The sequence below is a fragment of the Dermacentor andersoni genome, chromosome 5, assembly GCF_023375885.2.
Source record: "Dermacentor andersoni chromosome 5, qqDerAnde1_hic_scaffold, whole genome shotgun sequence".
NCBI lineage: Eukaryota > Metazoa > Arthropoda > Arachnida > Ixodida > Ixodidae > Dermacentor > Dermacentor andersoni.
The window spans coordinates 109,423,574-109,448,450 of NC_092818.1; the positions used below are offsets into that span (position 1 = coordinate 109,423,574).

General features: G+C 49.3%; 1 protein-coding gene across 3 annotated transcripts in view; it reads right to left on the reverse strand.

Moving 5' to 3' along the window:
- The window catches only part of Wdr37 (WD repeat domain 37), a 166,667-nt gene that overhangs the window by 36,655 nt on the left and 105,135 nt on the right, over window positions 1-24,877 (reverse strand). For all 3 annotated transcript variants that reach the window (XM_050178407.3, XM_050178406.3, XM_072288258.1), the window contains one exon: window positions 1,611-1,778. In XM_050178407.3, the coding sequence (XP_050034364.1) occupies window positions 1,611-1,778 (168 nt within the window). The remainder of the gene's footprint in view (window positions 1-1,610; window positions 1,779-24,877) is intronic.

Below are 24,877 nucleotides of genomic sequence, written 5' to 3' on the forward strand. Positions count from 1 at the left end.
CGCCTGCTGAAATCATGGGTTCGCGGAACTGAAATATTTACATCTCAGTTATTAATGAGCCTACTTGAAAAATTTCTGCGGCAGAACGCTCCCTAGAGGACACGTAACAACTTCCAGCGTATAACGAAAATTTGTTATGGGGTCTGGTGAGGGGCCCTTTAAAGCTTCTTGACGTCCATTTACTGCGCATGACCTCATGCCTGACAATGGGTCTTTTCTTCAAGGTGCTACCTCGGATTTCGCTGCTGGCAGATGGACAATTGGCTGAGGTTCGCGGTCGCGCGATAATATTTGTCTCGGCGTTCAATTATTAGCGGAAAAACAAAGAAGACAAAGAAACACGTCGAGCAAAATTAATTAGGCTTATTTCCTCATTAAGGAACAGGGCCGTGATTTTCTAACGATGCCCTTTCCGATGCTAATGCCTTTCGGCGCTTTTCACGTTCGTGATTTGTCAAGCGACGCTCCACCAAGGACGGAGCGTCGAACGTGAGAATGCGAAAAGCGTCAAAAAGCAATAGACAGTTTTTAGTTACACGTACGCAGAGACTTCACGCACGCAAACGTGAAAGCTCTACGTACCCTACGCGCACTGCACCTGAAACGCTTTTAGCTACACGTACGCGACGCACGCTAAAAGCGACCATGTATCGCCATCTATCGCCAGGTATAAACATTTGTGTAGCCATTGACATCCAAAACAAATCAAAGCCAAGCCAGTCGAGTTGGATTGGCGCGCAAAACACGTAAAATTGTGTTCTTGGGTCGATCGGAGCTTCGCAATGACTAGAAGTGACATACCACATGTTGTCCTCGAAGGGGTTGCACTCCCTTACGTCTCGCAACAAATTCAAGTCGTTTTTAGAAAAACGAAGGCGCGGAGCTACCTTGTCGGCGTGTCTGGCTATCATCTTTCAATGCTGCTCTCGCTGGTTCGAGATCTCGCGAGACCGCCGCGCGGAGCTCTTTACGTGCGTACGTGCGCAAGGAACGCACGCAAACTTTTGAGTCTCACGTACGTACGTGAGACTAATGCAAACCCTTTGTGTTGTGCGCAGGCGCACTGCTCACACGTAAGGAGCTCTACGTACGCGAAGCCTTTACGTATGTGAAACTAAAACTGTCTATTATAACATCGGAAAAATTAAAAGTCATCGCTACAAGATACCGGCCAGGTGTTTCTTTTGTGACCCGGCCGTTTGCGGTCAGTTCTTGTCATGTCTATACATGACGTTGCCATGGCTTTTCAATCGACTAGAGACCCGGGTACATGCACCGCCGGCAAGCGCCTGACCACTACGTATGTTCCGAGCCTGGAAGCGATTCTCCTACAGGGCCAATAAAGATGGGCCTGCCTGCCATGCCCTGCTAATACTTCCGTGATCCTTCCATCCAACCGGCGTCGTGGCACGCGTGGATTAGCGGCGGCCGACAGAGGAGCATTTCATGTGGTCTTCGCTACTGATTGGCTGGCGGAACCCACACACACTCATTTGACTCCCATGTGGTGCATCTTACAACGAAAAGCCGCAAATCCATCAAGCAAGAAGAAGCGCGCGGGGAAGCGCGACGGACCTAGCGATAAGGAAGCCGGAGATGGGGGGACTCACCGGTCATGGACTCCCTCTTGGCCTTGGCCGTGGCCTTGGCCCCCGCGACGGCGGTGGAGGCGGGCTCCCCGGCCACGTGCGCGTCGACGGTCAACTCGTGGGCGCCGCTGGCCGGCAGCAGGGAACAGGCGCCCAGCTGCTCGCTCAGCGTCTCCACCTTCTCCTTCACTGCACACAACAAAAAGACACGCCGATGAGCCACGTTGGGCAACACGCGCAGATCGCCACTGCTTCTGAGGCGGCAAACGAATTCAGGGCATGCAGAAACTGCGCGAAGGTCGACACTGAAGGGACGGAGCACAAGCGCCCACGTCTTGTCCGGCGGGAAATCTGCATGAATCGGTATTCTCGGCGTGCCATACTAATAACAGACGTTGTAAAATTGCGCCACACTGTCAGCTCTGACTGAGGTACAGGACTGCCACGTACGGCCGCCCTGAATTATTCGGAATGCCAGGCATCGCGGAACTTGACGGTGTCCAGAATAAAACACTCGGATCGATCGCTTTTGGGAAATAGCACATCACTTTTGCGAGATTTCGCGTCACTCGGCACCGGACACGTCGGGGGCGCCGGCGCCGAATCACGCGGAATTTCGCGGAAGTGACATAGTGTTCCAAAAAAGCGATCTACCGAGAACAGGGCTCCAGTCGTCAACACAGAGACGGCTACAACACATAGCATACGCCTGAAACTCCGAAAGCACAGCTGAAGAAGGCCAGAAGCGTTAAGGTTATACATGGTACTAATGATAAGAGCCGCGAGAACGAGAATACAGACTGCGTGCACGTACAGAACCACTTTAAGGGCAGGCATGTCATTGACAGCTGCACAAGCATATAGAAGCCTGGAAAATGATTTGCCCTCAAATGACGACTGCATTTGGCGTCATCGGGGCCAACTGTCACTCCATGACGTGCGAAGTACGCGAGTGCGAATAATTGGACAGCAGCTGGTAACTATAAAAGATACCAAACACGAGCAGCGGGCGGGCACGAGCACGCACTGCATTAATCTTAGTTGCCAGTAATTAAACCGGACGTGTTGCTCGTATACAGGGTGTTCCAGCTCATTTTGGCCAGAGTTCAGAAGTATACAAATGTCACGTAGTTGTACAGAACAATGGTTGTGTTGTTTGCCGTCGCTGGCAGATACTCAAATTAGATAATTAGTGTTAGTTAATCAACTTCAAATAACTATATTACAGATGAAAAGTGTCAATGAGAAAATTGTAGAGCGACATGAAACGCTCCCGATACAGCTTTCTGTTGCTCAATATGTGCTACATAAAAGTTTTTCCGAGCGTCAAAGAAGTCCGCGAATGCACGCAAAGTGCCTCGAGCGGCCAGTCGCACGGAAATTCGCATGCACAGACGGTCTCTAGTCGCTAGGAGGCCCGAACGCCCAACGACGTTTCGTCGGATATTGGGCTGTGTTCCTCTGCAACTTATACATTGCCGCGAACAGCGGAAGATAAACGCATAGGCTGGGATTTTTCAGCCCAACTCTAGTATTTGTCAGCCAAGTGAAGAGCCCAGAGTACTGCGACAGTTAACTTATTCACTAGGCCGCTGACAGTGCGCGGCACTTTTTTTTTTTACGGCGCATTAAGGATCGCATCACGCGTTGATAAAAAAGGGGGAGCGGCGTTCGCAACAAAAGAGCCCGCGTTCCATAGCTCCGCCTTAGGCATACGTACGCCACGAGAGCTGAACAATAAGAACGCTTCAACTCTTCCCTCCCTTCCTCCTCTCCACACAGCACGCGGCACGCGATACGAAGGCACAAAACTGCCTCCATTATAGTGCCACACGACGTGACTGCGCGCACGGGCGCAGTTTAACACGATAAGCGGAAATAATTAAGCATCTGGGTTACAAGGACAGAATCGATAACGCCGTGTGGTGGTGCAGAGAGGAGGAAACGCGACGCGTGAATAATGCACCGCCCAGCCAGCCAGAGCGCAAATACTCTCTGGGAGTTTTTGGAGCGGTTGCCAGGTGTGTTTGTGTGTGCGTGTATACGACGTCAACCTTCTAATGCAGAACAAAACAACGGGACAAGGTAGCTTATCGAGTCGGACAAGAGGGCGGTGTCCCTGGAGGAGCAAGAAAATAAACAGGCGCGACTCCACCCGGCTTGCGCACTCTCGTTAGTCGTGAATATTTCATCGGATCGCGAAAAAAGCCCGACAGTATTACCTCGCACTTCAATGCGTGCGCACGCGACTTTTGTCTACTGCAGTGCGGGGACGTCGAAAACACCTGCAGTTTCTTCGTGGCTTTTCGCTCCAATACCGTCGACATCGCTTCGCCTGTGTAACTAGGGCAAGCGATAAATTTGCCATGCGATATGCACCCGTTTTATAGGGCATCCAAGACAAAGTAAACATGCGAACCTGACCTACATCAGATTGGGGAGGGCGAGGGGCGGGTTAGGGAAAGGGGGAAGACAACGAAAAAGACGAAGTCATGGTGCAGATGGGTCTGTAAGTTGCGTGCAGTCGATGCAGCTAGAATTCAACGTGCAAGGTCAACACGAGAGACGTCACACGAGAACGTGGGTGTCCCAACAGAAAGCGGCTGTTGTACTACATGCCCAGTGTAAGTACAACTGCAGGCGGAATGCCGCAGCGGTACACGGCGTACAGCGGGCAGCTCATCTGCCATTCGACCGCGACTGCGGCAATCTCGTTTAAGCACTACTGATAAACAACGGATTCGGGAGGAACGGTATGTGGGAGAGTTACATGACAAATGTTGGAGCAACTGAGCTGTTGTATTGTTTTCATTTTATGGTTGTTTCTTTTACGTCAGCGCAATGCGGGAAAACTTGTTTTGGTTCAAGAAAAAAAAAAAAAAGGAACTCCGTTCGATTGATAGGGGTCATAGAAGCTCACGCACTTTCGACAGGCATTCGCCACAACATAATTAACAAATGTAACGAGCTGCACACCCAACATCGCCTCTCCAGAAGATGCACACCGTATAAAAAGGAACCATTTCGTCAAAATGAATTTGCAAACACAGACAGAAAAAAAAAAGAACATCAGTAATTTTGTACCAACTGTGTAGCCATCGGAACCTTTTCAATATCTCGTTACAGCAAGCCTGCGAGTCTGCTGCGAATCTCAAATTTCTGCATGCCTCCATTAGCAGGGCAAAATGCCGACCCCATAGAAGGCCGGAACACGGGGATTTAGGAATGACGTCCGAGGTTGCCTGTTGCAAAATTCGGAAGATTGGTAACTAATTCAATACGGAGTTGAAATGCAAAAAACTCACGCAGGAACTCCTCTCGAAGTTGCCACTTGCTCATCTCCACGCAGCCTGGTGTTATTATCAATGCTATATGAAACTTGATCAGATCAGTACAAACCCTTATCAACCCTCATCGGTCGTTATCAAGCTTATCGAACATGATCCGACCCTTACCAACGCTTATCGGCTCTCATCAACCTGCATGTCCAGCGAAGCTGCTACAAAACCACCACTACATTTGCTGAGGGGGGTATGCAATGCTTTATTAATGGTTCGGATGCTTATTTTGAGCTTGTTCTTTATTGAAACGCATGCTATTCTGTGTGTAGTATGGATAATTTCAATGAATATATACACTGTTCGCTTCACTTTGCTGAGCGCTTGTAGCCTATTCCTTACGTAGGCATGAGCCATTACATGTTTTGCTTGCTTACGGGGGTATGAGCCATTGTTTAGGAGGTTATGAGCCATTGCATTCGTCTTACGTGACGGACGGACAGGATTCTCGTTGGGCAGGCATAGAAATGCTTACGCATTTAAAACCAATGAATGACCGAGTGAGTTAAAGTATAAGGAAGCCATAGTAGTGAGATACCGGCGCAATACATTGAACGTCGTGGCTGTTTTGTCTCCATTAGCGCAAGATTGCATCCCTGGCATACAGCCTTCCCGAATTTTTGCTGCGCGCGCGGTGTTGCGGAATGACCCAACCTGACCTACTGTGATTTCACTACAGGCGCACACCCACAGCAAGACCGCTATACGAGACAGCTTAGTGGCCAAGCCGAGCGCACGCAGGGATTGATTGATTGATTGAAAACATCTTTATTTGCAGGATATTCGTAGAACTCGTGGGTGGGCCGCCTATTCCGGTAGCCCACTGGTTACTGCCGCTGCACTGGCCCTCCCCACCAGCCAGTGCTGACGGTCAGGATCATCGCTGAACAGAATAGCCTCCCACTGCTCTTTTGAGGGATTTGGAATGGGGTCAACTATGGGATTAAATTGGCAAGCCCACACCATGTGGTAGAGGTTAGCTCCCTCTCCACAGTGTGGGCATTGCGGGGAGTATAGTGTAGGGTACCAGTGGTGTAACTTAGCTGGCGTTGGGTATGTATTAGTTTGTAGTCTCCTAAGAGTGTTCTCTTCCAACTTATTGAGGGATTTATGTGGTGTTGGGTACTCCTTCCTGGCTGTTTTGTATGGTGCGAGATTGTCAGCATACACTGCTAAAGCAGTTAGGTCCCAGCACTCTTCACGGTCATCAGGGGGAGACGCCCGGTATAGAAGAGCTCGGGCATGCCTGTGAGCGGCTTCGTTTCCTCCTGGTAGTTCCAGGTGACCGGGAAACCAGATGACTGAGGCTTGGCTGGGTGGATGCTTAGTCAGCAATGACAACCCTGACCGGTGAATTCATCCATTATTGAAGTTGCGACAGGCGTTCTGGGAGTCAGTGAGCACATCGGCGTTGGGGTTAGATGCTATAGCTAATGCAATAGCTGCTTCCTCTGCGTGAGTGGGGTTGGATGTTTTCAACGAGGCGCAATTCACCATCGATCCTGAAGGCGTTGAGACCACAACAGTCATCACTCCATTCTTTGGCCCTGCGGCGTCCACATAGAGGGTGTTAGGTTGCTCGTCCCATTTCTTCTGCAGGGCTTCCCCTCTTGCTTTTCTCCTTTCGATGTTATATGCGGGATGCATGTTCCGCGGAATGGGGTACACGTTGATGCGTCTCCTCACATCACGTGGTACCTCTTCCCTTTGGTCTATCGTATAGGGCAGATTAATATGGATCTTTTCGAGCAGATCTCTACCTGGTTTTGTGAGTGCGAGCCTGTTGAGTTGTGAGAGGCATTGTGCTTCCCACATCTCTTTGAGGGTATTATGTACTCCCAGGGAAACCTCGTACGAATTTCAATAGCGACATACAAGCCTTTGGTGCGTTCGATACGGCCAAACTGTAATAGGTTGCAACCTATGACTGTCCGAAAGGAACTCACTTGTCATGTACAAGGCCAATAGCTGCAGCCTAAGCAATAAAGTGGGGGATTGGCTACGGACCCTAGAGAGGATGAACTATGAATGAACTACCCTTAGAGAATATGACTGCGAACTCTAGAAAGAGAGAGGCTGCCCAATGGTAGATATTTAGGTATAGAACAATCCATGGCCCGGCTACAGTGAACGTCGAGTCGGAGTGAATTTTTGCCACCCGTGGTTTTCTTTAACCTTCACACACGTTGCATTCCGTCATTACACGGAAATTTCACCGCGGCGGCCGGTAGTCCAACCCGCGATCTGGTGCAGCAAGCAAGCAGCGGAATGCCAAAGCCCAGGCCACGTGGCCCAGACCGAGCCAAACAGAAGGCCGCAGCTTGCACAACTTACCTTGCCTTACCTACCGCAACGTAACTTCGCGTAAAAGTTCCCTAAATAGCTCGCGTCGGTTGCAGCACCCAGGGCTAATCGTGGCGATATAGCCAGAAAATGGTCGTCCCAGGGCATAAATGTACAAATAGTACAAAAAAAAAGGAAGGACAAACAAAACGTTGAGAGCGCCGAAGTTGAAACATATATTGTGTTCCTCGCGCTGCGTTAATTGTATTTTCTTTTCAACCAATGTATAGCTATAAATAAGAAGCATATGTATACAAGAAATAAACAAACAAAACCAAGTTATAAGATCCTGCCTAACCCGACCTATGCAAGGCTCCGTTCTTTTTTTTCTTCTTTCTTTCCCACCACATCCACTGCCAGCCACCTCCTCTTCGCGACCTATTATGGGGCTCCACAACGCGAGCGAGTCCCCCCTCCCCCTCCGCTTCTTATCCGACCAGGATGAATTGACGAGGCGGCAGCCGCGACGAGATCGAGGCCTTGAGGAATGGCTAATGAGGATCGACACACGCGAAAGAGAGAAGCAGGAAGAGCCCCGCAGGAAAAATAAGAAGGTCTCGCGGAGCCGCTCTGTCGATGCGAGCAGGGAAGGAACAGCGAGCGAGCGGCCCAAAATAAAACGCGTTCCGCCGCGTGTGCAGCTCACGCGAAGGCCGAGAAAGCGCGGAAGCACACTACGCGCTTGTAAAAAAAAATGAAGTGTCAGAGAGAGGAGACTAAACCAGCACGCAGACAACGGTCTCGGACGATAGAAAGTGTGGTAACGCTACGCTAAAACGCACTACTGCTCCGTAATAGAGCTATCTCACCAGGAACTCAAAAGGGTTCGGCGCCAAACGAGCTTTGATAAAGAGCCGGACTTCAAATTGCACACTGAGCACATTTATCCCGGATGGACGGAATAGTAGTACTTATGGCCTGGAGAATTTAGTTTAGTAACAGGGGCAAAACTCGCAAAGCTTTTGGTTCGTGAGTATCGGTTGCTATTGCCTGGCCGCGTCCACTTAATATGTCCGACAACACTGGTTGCGGAACGAGCCTACGCGCACGCTAACAGCCGCGCGCTGTAGAAAAGAAGGAAACAAAGGATGTGTCATCCCGGTAAGGACTACTATAGGTCCGCCGCATGGCAGGCCAACGTTCGGCATCGAAGACAGTCCTGCAGCTCGTAGAATGCCCAACCACTGCACTGCCTCCGAAATCCGGACAGCGCGTTGCGCCACACCAGCGATCTCGGAGGCATGCCCTACGTTTATGACTAGCGCTTCGCTTGCTGGACGACAACACGATGCTGATGTTGAATATGATACAAACACTCGACAGTCGTGCATTCCGCAGTATCAGCAGGAAGTGCGTTCCACTCACTAACTGTTCTGGGAAAGGAAGAATTCTTAAAAGCGTCGGTTTTACAAGTGTAGTCACTCACTTTTTTTTGTATGATTTCCGCGCGTAATCCACCGAACAAGAGGTTCGAGATATAGGTTTTTGTTTATTCCCACTTTATTATGGTACGGAAGATGCATGTACTTGAGGCGTTCGTGAAAGCGTCGTAACTGTAATGGATCTAACTTAGGCTTTTGTAGGAGAGCAGTTGCTGAAGTGTGCCAAATGTATGAACTATATACGAATCAGGCTCACCTTTTAAAATATATTTTCGAGTTTGTCAATATTCTTCTTAGTATAAGGATCACATACAACCGAAGCATATTCAAGTAGTGACCTGATTAAAGTCTCGTAAGACAGAAGTTTTATGACCGAGTTCTTGCATAGTATCTTTTTTTATGTAACGCACATGCTCATGCACATGCGTCTCTGCCTCCATCGCCACCATAATCAACACTGACAACTTAAAGCAGTGTGCCTACGATTTTGTATGCCCCTCCTCTCTGTAATGACCTCGGGCCTTGAGAGTATAGAAATAAATAAATATAAGCCGGCCCAGATGAGAAGAGACGGACCTCGCCGTCGGCGCTGGAACGTTAGCGGGAGTCTCAATATTTAGGATATTGAAAAGATGCGAAGGCACGATAGTTTGCTGCCTAAGATCGTGCGGTTTGCTAAATGCGCTTTTTGTTTTCCTTCTCAATAATGCAGAACAACAGAGCACTGAACGCCAGCAGCAAGAACAGTCGATGGCAAACGGAAACTGGCTGCAGCATATAATATATCTACAACTCTAGTTTGCCTACAGGCGTTGATGGTATATGACGACATTAACGCGAAGGAAACAACGTATGCGTGATATATCTTCGTACACGATACCAAAGAGGCCGCCGAGGCTCGCTTCGCGCTCATCTGCGTTTGTGTGCACTGCACAGAATTGAAAGTGCGCAATTCGCGAGAGCTCTTAACAGGCAGGAGGAAGTTCGCGCTGGCCGTCGCCTAATCACGCCATGACCAACTAGCTAGCCAGGCGGGAGCCAGCGGGGAAGCAAGAAAAAAAGAAGACAGGAAACGAAGCGGTCAGAATTTTGTCAGAGGAATAGAAGCCTTCGTGTAATCACGGCCTCGCCGGCGCAAACGACCCAGAAGCGCGCATGAATTACACGTATTTGTCCTTCTATAAGCGAGATTTTCATCGTTGACTATATAGGCGCGAAACGAAGAGCGAATGTGTGTTCTCTGGTACAAGGTATAGAAAGCGGAGTGCGCAGGAAAATTTAAGAAAGAAAGAAAGAAAGAAAGAACTACGAAACGCTCACTGGGAGGTCGCGAAGCGGGAAGCACTTCAACGAAATGTAGCTTCTATGTATTTTGTAGCCTTCACCGAGCGCAATTTTTGTGTTTTTCCTCCACTGTTCGTCACTGATGGCGGACAGAGAAGAAAAGAAAAAAGAAAGAAAAGGAAAGCACAGTTAATCAAAGCACAAGGTGCACCGAACAATGCAATGGATAAGAAGATATGCAGATCCCACGCACTATGGGAATCGATGTAAGCGAAGCTTTGTCTGCTGTTTGCGCTCATTGACGTTATTTGGCGGAGATATATAGACGGCATACGACCGTCGTGACGTGATGGGAAATCCTACCTTGCCTGCTCCGCCTGTGTTTGTTCTTGGTCCGCTCGGCGATTTACGCGAGTCTTCGTCTCCTCGGCACGAAGTGCAAGCTTCGGCGCCATTCTGGGTTGTAGCGTTGTAGCTTACAAAACCTGCCTCCTCTCTCTCTCTATTCCCTCTCTAACGTTCTCCCAACCTCCTCCCTCTACTACTGTCGTTGCTGTTGCGGGTGGCCACGGAGACAAGCGCGGCAGCTCCTGCACTGCATTTGTGGGGGGTCACGCCTACTTACGGCATCGAGAGGGCATTGTGCACATGCGACGCGGCGTAAATGTTGACACGAGCTTCTCGGGTCGTATTTCCTTTGTGCCACACTCGAGTCATGCCTAACGCGATACGTTAAGGGCCCCGTGAGGCAGAAAATCCGGTGTCGACGCCGCGGGCGCCGCTTGGCGAATAATCATCACGCAGGCCCTCCCCGTAGCGCATGCCTCGTCTCACATTCTTTACAGTTATTCCCCGGAATTTTGAGAATGACGGCTCGTAAACAAACGTCATGAAACAAAACACCGACAGCGCATCCCTTTTATGTTTTTGTGACATGCGGCCGGCATTAGTGGCGTGCGTCTCAACTACGTCCTGACGTGGCCGGCGTTAGCGGCGTACAAGACCACAGCAGCAGCACCACCACCAGCAGCAGCAGCAGCAACAGCAGCGGAAAGTCGAAGAAAAAGGCAAAGAAAGCTTCGCTTTAAAAGAGGTGCGGTCTGCCGCGTGAATCGAAAACGGACGGACGGACGGACGGACGGACGGACGGACGGACAGACGGACGGACGGACGGACGGACGGATGATCCACCGCGGCGCCACCAGTCGGGGACTTGTCTGGGATCGGCATGTAAGATGCGCGAGGAACGCGCTTGGAACCAACGTTACTAGATTATTTACGTTAATCGAGTATCTAGTGGCGATGCTTGGAACGCCGTCGCCCGTGGAAACCGACGCGTCCCATCCCCGACAGCTGGCGCCGTTCGGCCCAACCAGGCGGCCGAGAATGCAACTACGGCCGAGACGTTCGCTCCCATTGCAGCCCGCCTGACGCGGAAGGCCACACCCTTTTAAAGCGAAGCCTTCTTTGCCTCTTACTTCGACTTTCCCGCTGATGCTGCTGTGTGGTACACCGCGTCGGGGGGTGGTTCAGAGCCGGTGTACGGGAGCGAGTTGGGGAGGAAAGGCGACGCGAGAAACTCATTCAGACCCCATCGCGTCTCATGTGCACAATGCCCTCTGGAGCTCTCTAAGCGTCGCCACATAAGCCTCTTGACAGCTGTAATTATCTGTGACCCGCCTCAAAAGCATTGCAGAAAATGCAGCGCTTTCCTTACTACTAACGTGCGAGTTAAGACAGAGGGGACGTAGATAGAACTGTAGAGAGGAGGGAGGAGAAGAGGCAGTTCCAATACAAGAGGGGGGAGGTGACGTGAGAACGCAAGGAAACGCTCCTACTATACGACAGCGGTTGCGGCGAAAGTGGGTAAGCTTAAAGGGACACTAAAGTGTAAAATGATTTCTTCTGCATCAGTAAATTACCTTTATACAACACCAAAAACACCGCTCTTACAACGATAAGACGTTTGGTAAGCCAGAAAAAGCGCAAGAACGAAATACGGGTGGCGACGCCTACTTAAGTTCCCACACCTGGGCGCTGTGACGTCATGAATTTTGATGGCATCCTCTAGGGCCTACTAATTATATATAGCGGTACAGATTGACTAAATTGTGTTCTGAAGGAAGCAAATGTTAAAATGCCCAGTTTCAGGAACCTTTACTCAGCCAACGCGGCCCAAATGCCAAAACACACTTTGGAGTCCCTGACGTCACGCTGACGTATCAGCGCTGGGGTTTCGGCGCGAAATTCAAATACTGATACTTGGACCTTCATTTTCTCATCTAATAATCAAACACTATTTTTGAAATGACTGCCTGCAGGGTACTGAAACAATGCTTCATTAGTCTAAACTGATTTATTGTTTCGCTTTAGTGTCCCTTTAAGTTCAAGGTACGATAGAGCACGTTCCTGCTATTTCTAACACCATGCAATTATGTCAAGCACACAAATTACGCAGCGCGTTCAGAAGTAGAGCCGCATAAGGCATTAATTAAATCACACCACAGGGTACAGGCAACACTACGGGAGCAGTCGCACATCAAATCAACACTCGTGTGCCCGCCGCGGTAGCTTTGCGGCTATGGCATTGCTAGAGGTCGCGGATTTGATCCTGACCACGGCAGCCTCATTTCGACGGCGGCGAAACAGAAAACACACGAGCCCTTAGATTATGGGACACGTTAAAGAACATCCCGGTGTCAAAATTAATCCGGAGTCTGCTACTACGGCGTGCCTCATAATCCGATTGTGGTTTTGGCACGTGCAGCCCCATAATCCAATTCAAGTTTAATACTTCTGCCGTGATGTGATGTGCCGTGTGAGTCAATGACAATCCTCAACCCTCTCAGAGGTTATGAGGTATGACGCACAACAACGCCTCAAGAAAACACCTCTCCCTGCGTGTCCCGTGTAGCGCGCAGACAGCAGCAGTGCACGCAAGGTAGCGTTTAATATCAACTCACCACTCTCGTGTTGGGCGAAACGTTGAAGAAATTAAGCTTTCGCTGTAAACATCACCGCTAATTATCGTCGATCAAAGCAACCTGCACAGAAAGTTTCGCTTACATCGATTCCCATAGTGCGTGGGATCTGCATTATTTTTTTTTTCTTTATTATCCAGGGGCCGTGGTGGAGGTAGCAGTTACTACAGGCGTATTAAGCTCCGCAACCTATAAACCGGCTAGTGCAGTCCCCCTTCCTCCCCCTTAACGTCTCATACTTCACTATACGAATGGGAAACCAAGAATCACATGCGTGAACGATCTACACTTCTCATGCGAAAGACGACGAGCCTTGCAGAAAAAAGAAAGGAGGGAAAGATGAAAAAAGAAAGAAATAATTTGCTGACACACACGTGAAAGGTCTCTCTCTTCACTAAGCCGCGATATAGCGTGGAGGTTACCGGTCCACTGTGGCAATCGCATAGCCGATGCTGCAAGCAGCGATTGATTTGACAGAGGGGTTTTTCCACTTAAACGTTACACCGGCGCCACGAAAAAAAAAAAAAAAAACTCCGTGGAGGAGGACCACTAACTTCTGCCAAACCTGGGCAAATCCTTAGCGGGCACAAAGACGCGCTTGCGTGCTGCATAACGGAAGGCAACTTTAACCTGCGGTCGGATATCGAATCCGCGGACTCGCGTTGAGTAGCACGTATGTGCAGGACAAGGTTGCCGAGCTTAGCCGCCTCTACGAGCATGCATGCACTCCTAAGGGCCTGTTTACGCTCGAGCCGCCCATCGCCGCAAGCCGCACCGCACGCGTGCGGTCGCACGAAAAATTGCACCATGTCCAACACTTCTGCACAAATTTCGGTTTACAATGTGTACGGTTTGCACTGTGTACACAGTGTAAACGAAAATTTGTGCACAAGTGGTCGATATGTGCAACTTCTCGCGCGACCGCACGTGTGCGGTGCGGCTTGCGGCGATGGGCGGCTCGAGCGGCTGTCTGTTCGACAGTCGGCCGTCGTCGGCGACCGTGTCAATATGCATATATTGAGTCACGCGCCTTCTTCGTCCGCGACCGCATCCTGCCCGGCCGGAGACGAGAGGCAGCGAAACCCGAGAGCCGTCGGCGGAAAGAACAATGATCGCGTTCTTCGCCAGGGCTCCCCGGCGTCGCGCGTACACGGATAACGCGAGCGCGGCAGTACACGTGGGTACACGGTCCACGCGAGTTCGCAAGCACCGCGTCGACGTTTATTCGCCGCCGAGGGCCGGAAAGAAAAGGAAAATGCGACCGGAGAATGGAAACGGCGAGTGACGGATGCGCGGAAGCCAGCCAGGCGTGAGTGTAAGGTTCGCCGCAATATTCAAATAGCTGACGACGCGGCGCGGCATATGGCTCCGCGTGGCTAAGGCGTTGCTCTCCCGCGCAAAAAGGTCGCGCTTCGCGCATGCGCACTTTCTTTAACGATGGTTTGCCTGCAGACGCGGCACATACACAAGCAGTGGCAAACTTGCAACAGCAAAGACTGACGCGCGAAAAATTGTTTCTAGATGTCACGGAGACTTTTCCAGTGACTTGCTGTTGCCGATGAACTTTTCTCTATAAAATGTTTTTTTTAAATATATATATATATATATATATATATATATATATATATATATATATATATATATATATATATATATATATATATTTCAGAATTACTGCTGGCCGTCACAGAAGGCCTTGGGCCGGAATGGGACGTACAGGCTCGTCCACTCTTAGAGTGGACGAGTGTGTACATAGTAAAAGGGAGAAAATGCACAATAGAAGAAGGAGACGGCTTATACAAGACGCGAATCAAGCAAATTAGAAAATCAGACATGATCAGCACGCTTGGGGAGTTGAGATGTGGCCATAAAAGTGGGTCGAATGACCTGCACATCGGTACATTTTTCGTACAATAAATCTGAAGACAATAATTAAAAAAGGGAAGAGCAAATATATACATGAAACAAATGCACGAGAATACTGAGAACTACAGGTGCACCGAAGGCGAAAACAGGTTAAAAACGACGGTTGAATTTGATACAAACACTCGAAAATCGACCATTCCGCATTCCGATGAAGAAATACAAAAGAAAAAAAGCATAGAATAAGCATATAGAAGAATAATTAAAGAAGTGTACAGAAATATAAAGGCAGACGTATTAAACCACGAGAACGAAAAACGGTAAGCATCACACGCGAGCCAATTAAAGACGGCGTCTGAATTTCGATAAAAGACACGCGGCAGTCGGGCATTCCGCATTATCAGCAGGAAGTGCGTTCCACCTCCCGACTGTTCTCTACGAGAGAAATAATTCTTAAAAGCGTCGGTTTTACAAGTATATTCTTCACTCTTTTTGGAATAACTTCCGCTCGTAATCCGGAGAACAACAGGTTTGATATATAGGTTTTTGGTTATTCCCAGTTTAATATGGTACCGAAGATGCGTGTACTTGAGTCGTCCGTGAAAGCGTCGTGAGTGTAAAGGAACTTGGCTTTTTGAATGACAGCAGCTGCTGAAGTGTGCGAACTGTATGAACTATATATATTTTTAAATACATTTTCTAGATTGTAAATATTCGTCTTAGTATAATGATACCATACAATCGAAGCATATTCAAATAGTGGTCTGATGATAGTCTAGTAAGACAGAAGTTTTATCTCTTGAGTGGACTGCCGTAGCGTTCTTCTCAAATAACCGAGTTTTTCCAGTCTTTTTTTTTTTCAATGTAACGCATATGCTCATTCCATGTAAGACCGGTGGTTAGAAGTATGCCTACATTTTTATCAATTTTGACGGATGATAGCAGGTGACCAGTAATGCAATACGGAAAAGTCAGGGGTTTCTTTTTACATGTTATTGTCATTGCTACTGTTTTTTCCTCTTATTTTACTTTTATTTACCTCGCGTTGCACCAATTTTCTATTTTAGCTATTAACTTAGTAGAGACTGATTGCTTGGTTGTTTTATTTCTTCATTGCAAAGAATTTTACTTTCGCAGGCGCTTCGGTAACAATATCATTAATGAATGTTAAAAAGAAAGGAGGTCCAAGAAAATATCCCCTCTCGCGTCCTTTCACCGTCAGAAAACTTGCAACGGAAGGTTCGGAGACCGACGACCGAAACATTTTCGCGAACAGCATTTGTTATTCGTAAAACCTGACGCGAATTTCATATAATCGTAAAACGAGCCCGAATTCGTTAAGCCTCGCGTAGAGTTCGGGTGGACCGGCAGGTATGATGAATAAGACCCGGCGCTGCAGAAGCCAGACTTCTCGCACACACAACAGCGAGCACCACAAAGCAGTAGTTAAACTAACTTCTGTGCCATCGTCCTAACTTGCGGAATCTGCACACATGCACGCGCACACCCCCTGTACATCTGCCTCTCTCTCTCTCTCTCTGCTGCTGCTGCTGCTGGTAGCACGCACACCACAACGTGGCTCTTGAAAAACTACGCGGAAAGGTCAGCGATAAGACACGATCCCCGATATATTCGCCGCGGTGCAACTCCCAAAAACACAAGAGCACTAACGCGGAAAAAAAACATAACTCTAAGCAAATGACGCAGTAGTTCAGCGACGGACATTGCAGAGGTTACCCCCTATTGCGCAACGCGGTCAATTTACGTGCATCAAGACAGCACGTGGAGATCGATGGCCACTTCGGTCTGATATCTTGTCAGGCCCCAATCGCGGAGGGCACCTGATTTATTCATGTAAGCGCGCAGAGTACCGGAGTCCGCGCGGCAACCGAGCCGCGAAGACCACTGGCGAAGGGAATAACGCTTTCGCTTGTGTTAACGAGGTGCACTATATAGTGCCGTAATGACGAGCAACATGGCGATCGCCTATATACGGACAAGACTAGAGGTTCGATCTCGCCGCGAGATTAAGCATGCGGAAGAGGATGGAGCCAGCGAGAGAAGAAATTGACATCCATGAACCAAAAAGAGAAATGGCACGGGGACGTTAACGTATAGTTATAAAGGAAAGGTATACGTTAGTATACCATCCCCCTTATCCCTTTCCGCTCTCGTCCCATGTATCCTGTCCCATCCGATCAATGGCGTCTACGTATATAAGACGAGGAGCGCTGGCTCCGGGGCTCACAACAGAGAGATCCGTGAAACCTCCTCTTCGTTAGCTATACATAAGGAATAAAGTCACGCCAAATGATGCCGAGGCAGGCGAAGGCAATTCCGGGAGCACGTGTGTTCTGGTCCGCCATGTGCACTGTCCAGAAATTGTGCCTGGACGGTTTAACGTTGCTTCTGGAAATCTGCACAAACGCCTTCGCTCTTGTGTTGCAGCTGATGCGGAAGAAACAATAACATGTATCAGCACGCATCCTCTTTCTTTCTTTTTTAAGACAGAAAAAGATGCGGCACATTGTGTCCACTGTCTCGCGATGCAACCAATGGACTGCTACGTACGTCCTTTGTAGTGCCTAACGTTCGAAGGCTGTTCTCAATACTACTACTACTACTACTACTACTACTACTACTACTACTACTACTACTACTAATAATAATAATAATAATAATAATAATAATAAGAAGAAGAAGAAGAAGAAGAAGAAGAAGAAGAAGACTGTGGGTCATGAATGAGTCCGTAGAGGAGCACTCTGGATTAAGTGCAAATTTTCTTGTTGCGTTCAACGTGCGCCAAAAGCAGGGTGCACGGGCGCGTTCCTTGCACCCCCATCCCATCGATGGACGATGGGGAATGCAACCACAGCAGCCGGAAATCGAACCCACAACGACCTCGTGCTCAGATTCTCCACATAACCAACAAATGCCAAAGCTGCATGCGGACGAACAAGAATCTCGCGCTTATGGGAGAGCTGAAAGTTGTGGCCAACAGCACTGCAGCTAACACGCACGCAGCTTATAGCGAACAGACGGAACAGTTTGCAGCCATAGCGCACGCTGCGATTTCGCGCCGGCAAATTCACCGCACCTAACCGGACACGCAGGCACCGCCGTGCTAGAAAGTATACGACGAATGCATACGCTCTTACCAACGCGCATGGCCGTCGAGAGACCTTGGCTCAACCCGCGGTGTGCTAAGGCAAACCGCGATAGAGGCGCGTCTGTTACCGTTCAAGTTGTGACATATATACCGGACGGGGTGGTTAGCGTGTGTTCGCTGCACACTCAAGCTGCAGCGCCGCGCCTGCTGGCCTGCGCCGATTCCCCAATCTACCCAAATTTATATAGGGTACGGCGAAGCTCCGACGATCATGCACGTAGCGCAACCCTTGAAATGCGAGCGCGCGTCTTTTCTACACGCACAAGCCCAATCTGTATAGCGTCTTGGTCGTCTACGAAACTCTCGTCGTCACAAAGGTTGCGCAGCCACACAGCGACGACAACGCGAGCATCGCGGGCAAATGTGTAATAGAAGCGAGTGATACGTGCAGTGTTCATTCGCCACGAAATATGCTGGATGCAGAAAAAAAAAAAAAAACGAAAGAGAAACCGAAAGGAAAGAGGAAAGTCCGCTCAGAACGCGAATGAAAACTTGGCGCGGAATTGCACGCCCGAACACGCACCGCCGCATCTCGTCTTCGCATCGTCCCGCACGAAACGCCGGGTGAAAACGCCCCTCTCGCGGCATTCTTCGGCCGCACGCATCTCGAGACAAAAACATTCGCGCGCACTCTCGAACGCAACGCCGCCGCATATATGCGCTGCTGGAAACATCCGCCCCGCGGCCATAATACACGCACTCCCGCTGCACCGAGAACGAGGCCGCTGCGACGCTGAACATTCGAAGCAGAGCCTTTTCACGTTTTCACGCGACCGAAGGCGCGCGGAGTGACAAATGAACGAAAGAAAGAGAAAGCTGGCTTTCTCATATATATAGAAAGGAAGTTCTCACTCAATCTAACTTTCAACTTTTTTTGTCATTTCCACCCATCCCCACATTCTTTCTCCTTGGGCAACCAGCTTTCTCCTACGGAGCGAACACAAAGGGTCTGATTTGAAACGACGACCGACAAAGCAATATTAAAGGGAAGCCACTTTTCCAACATCGCTTTTGAGAGTCCCGTTCATAGCACGCTGCCGATTCGCTGGCGGCGTAGCGGAACGCTTCGGCAAACGGGCAAAAACTGACGGTGTTTGATTTCATACTCCCAAGAGCACGCGCGCAGGGTTAAAACCGATCGCTTTGGAACCATCGAAACAAGCGAGCATACCGCGATTTCACGTGTCTTTTGTTAGAATAGAAGAATGCATTTGTTAGACAAGCATGTGAAGTAATGGGGTTTACACGTCCAGAAGCTACACGGCGGCGTGAGAGAAGTCGTACACGGGGGAACTTCGGGAGAACTATCACGAATTTCGCGCCAATATTGACCTTTCATTTTAAAGAATCCAATGTGAAGGGACGGTCGAGCAAGAAAGAGCACTTCACAAGGTACCCCATAAAAGCGGGAACTCTTCGCTTCGGGCTTTGACACACACTGATGAGCGTGGTGGAGGGGCTTGCGCGGTTGCTCCATACAGCGAAGCTCATGCACATGCGAACATTCTCGGGTCGCCGGACGAGTGGTTGTGGCGGCCCGAGCAAAGTCGAGACGAGGAGTATGAAAATAAATTATTTAGTACATGATGAGGGTCACGTGATGCACTTGGTTATTTATCTTTTTCACGGCTATGGATAAGTCCCCAGATACCTAGGCAGGGAACGGTTCGTTGGCAACGCCTATAATTCAGGTGCGGTGAACACCAGCCGCTTTGCTCGGCGAGAACGCGGCCGCTGAGGACCGAGAAGCAACTCGAAATGGAGCGGCGTCCGTCCATTTGGATGGCGAGCTCGATCACAGTACCTATACAGTGCCCGGATGGTACGAAGGGACGCGTAAGATGTTACACATTTCCCCAGTCAGGCAACTGCACGTGCAAGACGTAAGAAAACTAAGTAGGGAGGGTTGGTGAGAAAGGAAGGCCTGGCAATATATATATATATATATATATATATATATATATATATATATATATATATATATATATATATATATATATATATACTTTTTTTTCCCCAGGTGCTGCGTCGCAATAAACTGGAGGTATCGCGGTCTTCTGGGATTACCACGCCGGTAATAACGAAAGAGGCATAGCTACAGAGCCAGCCAAGCACCCACAAGAAACCGGACTGCGTGCGCGCATGCATAAAGTAGACGCACATGGTTGAAGAAAAGCAAAGGCAAAAAAAAAAAGAAAGAAGGAAGAAGGACGGAGCAGCACTGCACACTAAAACCTCCGCCTCTTCCTATGCCAGCGCGCGCCACAAGCCTTTCAAACGGGGGGCAGTTCGCCGCAATCTTCAGCCAACGAGGGTTTCAAGTGAAACAACGCAGTCATACGAACGGCGCCGGAAATGCAGTAAACGCGCCTCGCTTGTCGACATAGTGCCGGGTATACCCGCTCTAAAAGGGATAACTGCGCCTAGTACGTAGGCGGCGCCACAGCGCGCAGCTTTGCGAAGAAGCGAGCAGTTTCCCCTGCGCGACGAGCAGACAGTGGAGCTCGCACGCCCGCACGATAACACCGCAAAAACCTTCGTTCGGTCGCAATCCACTAGCCGGTCAAGTGCAGAAAAAAAAAAAAAAAGTAGTGTAGTGAAGGGAAGGACGGAGTCAATAAAGATAGTGCGAGGAACGCGTACAATGTGGATAGCCCATAAAAAGAAAATCGCATAGCGTAATATAGCCCTTCCACTTCCCAGCTCTCGCTTCACCCACCGCTTTGCAGAAATACGCAGTTTCTTTCTTTTCTATTTTTTTCCAGCAGATAGTAATGGCTCGCGTTGTTGCCCTATCTGGTCATCCATTTCCCAGCGTGGCGTTTGCCAGCACCGCAGGATGGCGCCATAGTCGACACCGGGGGCAACGCTGGTGAACCCACCGACGCTCATCCCCACGTACAGTTTCCTAAAAGACTCGCTAGAGGCAAATCTGGCGCTAGTGTCAACGATAGCTCACGAAAGCTGCAAGTATGGCGGTTCAGCAAGCACGCAAATGAAACGGTATACGATACGCGGATTACCTGAACTTCGTCCGTCTGGCTTCAAGCGACTTGGCAAGTTGGTCACTGTCAACGAAATATTGCGTTACGAATGCAACAATTCGCAATGATCGCGCGAGTGCGCAGCGTCATATCGTCTTCCCGCGTCAGGAATAAATATTGCTGCTCGAAAGTAGGCCAATGAAAGCAGCTGAAACGCGGCAAGCAAAGCCAGAACACGTTTGAGCCCTTACCACGCAGGTTACACAAACACATGCACTGTACTTCTAATCTACTGTACATATACATGTACTGTATCACTAATGTTAACCGAACGATCGCAGAGCCTGAGTTCTGTCTAGTAATATTTGTAGAAAACTACATGCTCGCCCCGAGGACATGCTGATCGAGCCGACATTGCAACGGACGGATACTTGCATTAGAAAAAGAAAGTTCCTACAAGGCCTTAAACTGTGAAGGCCTAAACGGCATCAGCAAGGCCTGGCGGTTGTGAAATTAGAAAACGCACCAAAGAGAGGAATGCATCATGTGATATACCCCCGCATCACACGTCAACAAGGCACCATCATCCGCAAAGCACAAACAGACACCCTTCCGACACCAGCCCGCCTTCACCTTCTCCAAGGTCTCACAGAATATCCCCCTCCCTGCACACACTGCGGCGACCGCCCGAACACCAATCATATCTTGCGGATATGCCACCCTCCTCCACCTAGACTTCCTTATCCCACTTCTTTATCGCTACCACCAAATCCAGAGTGGCTGACTACAGCCCCTACACTTCAGGAACATGAATACCTGGCAGTGTATACTTGGCTTCAAGTACGCTGACAGAGGCGGCTTGGACTGAGGCCACCTGCTGAGTAATCCGCTGAGCGACAATAAAGATCTCTCTCTCTCTCTCTCTCTCTCTCTCTCTCGCATGCGAAACACGAAGATTTCTGTGCTTTCAAATGAGAGATATAGAAGAACGAACAAGAAAAAAAAACGTAAGGATTGAAAAAGTGAAGGGTAGTAAGAAATCCAAACACCAAATATATAGCGGTAACCACACGCAGCGCATTTCCGATGTATTTTCGGTGTACAGCGCTGCCCGCAGCTGCCGCGCAGACGTCCAGTCTATATATCGCTGCATTACGTTCACCGCGCTGTAGCCCAAATTGAAATTTGTTCTATGCGGTTACCTGCCAAAACCTATTTACCCCATATCAAAGATTACGTTTATGGCAACAGCGTGGTTATGGGGGGGGGGGGGGGGGGGGGCAGTGTCAACTACAGAAGGGCAGACGTCGCTCGATGTCGAGCAGGAAATAGATAAGAAACACGCTCCGTGTACTTGCTTGGTGCTTAATAACGCGTTTTATCTGCCCTTTCTCTCTCTTTTCCCCTTTCCAATTCGTGAGAGCTACGGACATTCCTTGTCTGGCCAGGCTATTTCCCCTGCACCCATCCCCTTTTCTCTTCCGCTATACTTTTACACGAGCTTCCCTTCGACATAGGCGCAAAGCAGGGCGCGCCGGAGACGGGGCTGACTCGCGTGCAGTGGTGCTATCTCCCAAGGACGGCACATTGTGACCAATCTACAGGCTTTCTACTCCACCACGCGACTGTCATGCAACTGCAACTGCGGTGGTTGTAGGCTATATATACGGTAAAGGAGCCGTAATGCATTGGCAGTGTGCAGGTACGGCTACCTGCACAATGAAGCAAGGTGGAAAGTTGGACAAGTTGAAGTGAATTTTTATTTCATTTTATTTGTTTATTTATTTATTTCCCTATAACCCTAAAGGTCCTCTAGGGAGGGTATTACATAGGGTAAAGGTTACATGGTGAGGCAAAGAACAGTGCGTAAATGTAAATACAATACAAAAACAAAACTGGGCCAAAATTAATTACAGTGCATCAACGTATAAACACAGAAAAAAAATAAAAAATAAGAATAGTTATCAGTACAGCAACTTTAAATGATTTGCACAAACTATGACAACGCCGCGGTTCTTCGGCTCACCCTCTTTCTCGAAAGAAAGAAGGGGAGCCGAAGAAACAGGCCCATGGGCCTGCCGGCGGGGCATCACAACAATAGGGAGCTTTAAGATTTCGTTCCCCCAATTTAGGGGACGCAAACCGCAGGTCGTACAACATAACGCGGAATGCGCATGTATACAAAAGAACGAGAGCAGGCCACGTTTTGACTTGGGTACGCAAGGACGCTTGGGTGCGCCATTTCTAAAGCTCCCTAACGACACATAAGCACACGGGTATCCCTTTTAAGCAGACTATATAGTTGGGCGTGGTCTTCCCCAATGACCAGCTATGACCATTCCTACGCCTTCCGCATGGGAATCGCGGACACTCAAGACTGCAGCACGCAGTGACGAAGAAACTATTAGACATATTCCGCATACGTGTGCGCAGTATTGTGCACACAGGCGCTCACTTACCGCTGTGCTCGAGTTCGACGACAGATATGTTCTGGACCTGGAATAGGGACTTTTAGTATTGCCAAGTTACCGTACGGTGAGTGCGGCAATACCGTACCGGTCGAGGACTGCGCATGCGCGCACTTTACCGTACGGAAACACTTTCCGTACGGCATGCTGGACGGTAAGGAGTCGGTAAGGCTCGGCTCGCACCGTGTTTTGCGAGCCGAGCCGCAGCTAGCTAAAACGGTGAGAAACTGGTGTCGGCCACCGAGCCCACGTTGTGCATGGCCACGTCTCGCGTGCTTTTTTTCACCATGATAGAACCAAGGCAAGAGTTCAATTCACCTTCTGCGGCGCAACGAAGTGGCAATCCCAAAGCGTCTAGACGCGACTCCATGTCCCATCAGAAGACTAAAATCATTACTGCGCCTTCTTCTGCGATCCGCTGGACTCAATTAACGTCTATAGTATTTTTTTTTTCTCGTTCTGCTCCTCTTTTCATATTAACCCCCCCCCCCTCCTCCTCATTCCGCGCTGCAGGTTAGCACACTGGAGACTTGCATCCGGTTAATCTTCCTGCCATTCTTCTCTCATAGATGGTCTGCTACAGTCAGCGCCTGTCCTGTTCTTTGTGCTTATGTAACTGCTGCGCTACAAGCAAAATGACCAGTAACAACAGCGACGCCTTATATAAGCTGCGCTTCTATAGGCTTCCTCAGTCGAACTTTCATTCCCTAAACATCTAACGCAGTACGTCAGGAAATTCATTTCTCCGAAATTCGGGGAGGTGAACGTAACCTTTAGTAGTTAGTAGGTATACGCATTAAAAAAAATCAATCATTATGATGTTCCGGCTGAGGCATTACGCGCCATAACCATGATATGATTACAAGGCACGCGGAAGTGGGGGCCACTCCGGACTAAATTTGACCACGCGGTGTTCTTTAACGTGCACCCAATGCAGGGTACACAAGCGCCTTTTTTTTTTTTTGCATTACGACCCCATCGGAATGCGGCCGCCGCGGCCAGAATCGAACCCGCTACCTCGAGCTCCGCAGCGCAACGCAATATAGGCTTCTGAGGCGGACTGTCAACTGTCAAGCGCGCAGCTTACACTTCTACATCGATAAACAGTGCGGTTGAAGAGAGAAGGGACGGGTCGAAAGATAACAGAGACATGCACAGGAAGGGAGTTTGTGGACATGGCAGCTCGGCTTGCATAGATGCCCTTAATTTATAGCTTTCTCCTAGCGAGTGTATCATGCACCATATAAAGCGTCCTTATACGAGCCGTTTCGAAGCACGCAACCAGAAAGCGGACGTGATTTCGGTGCCGACCTAGAGCGGCAACGACAGCCATTGGCTGTAAAACTGATTGAAAGCGGGAGTACGGCTATTCAGCACGCCAGCGCGCACCGCCGGTTCACAAGCGAGGCCTCCCCCCACCGACGCTATCGGAGCACATTTGCTGTCAGCAAAAGCTGTGCACTGAGTGGTCGACGC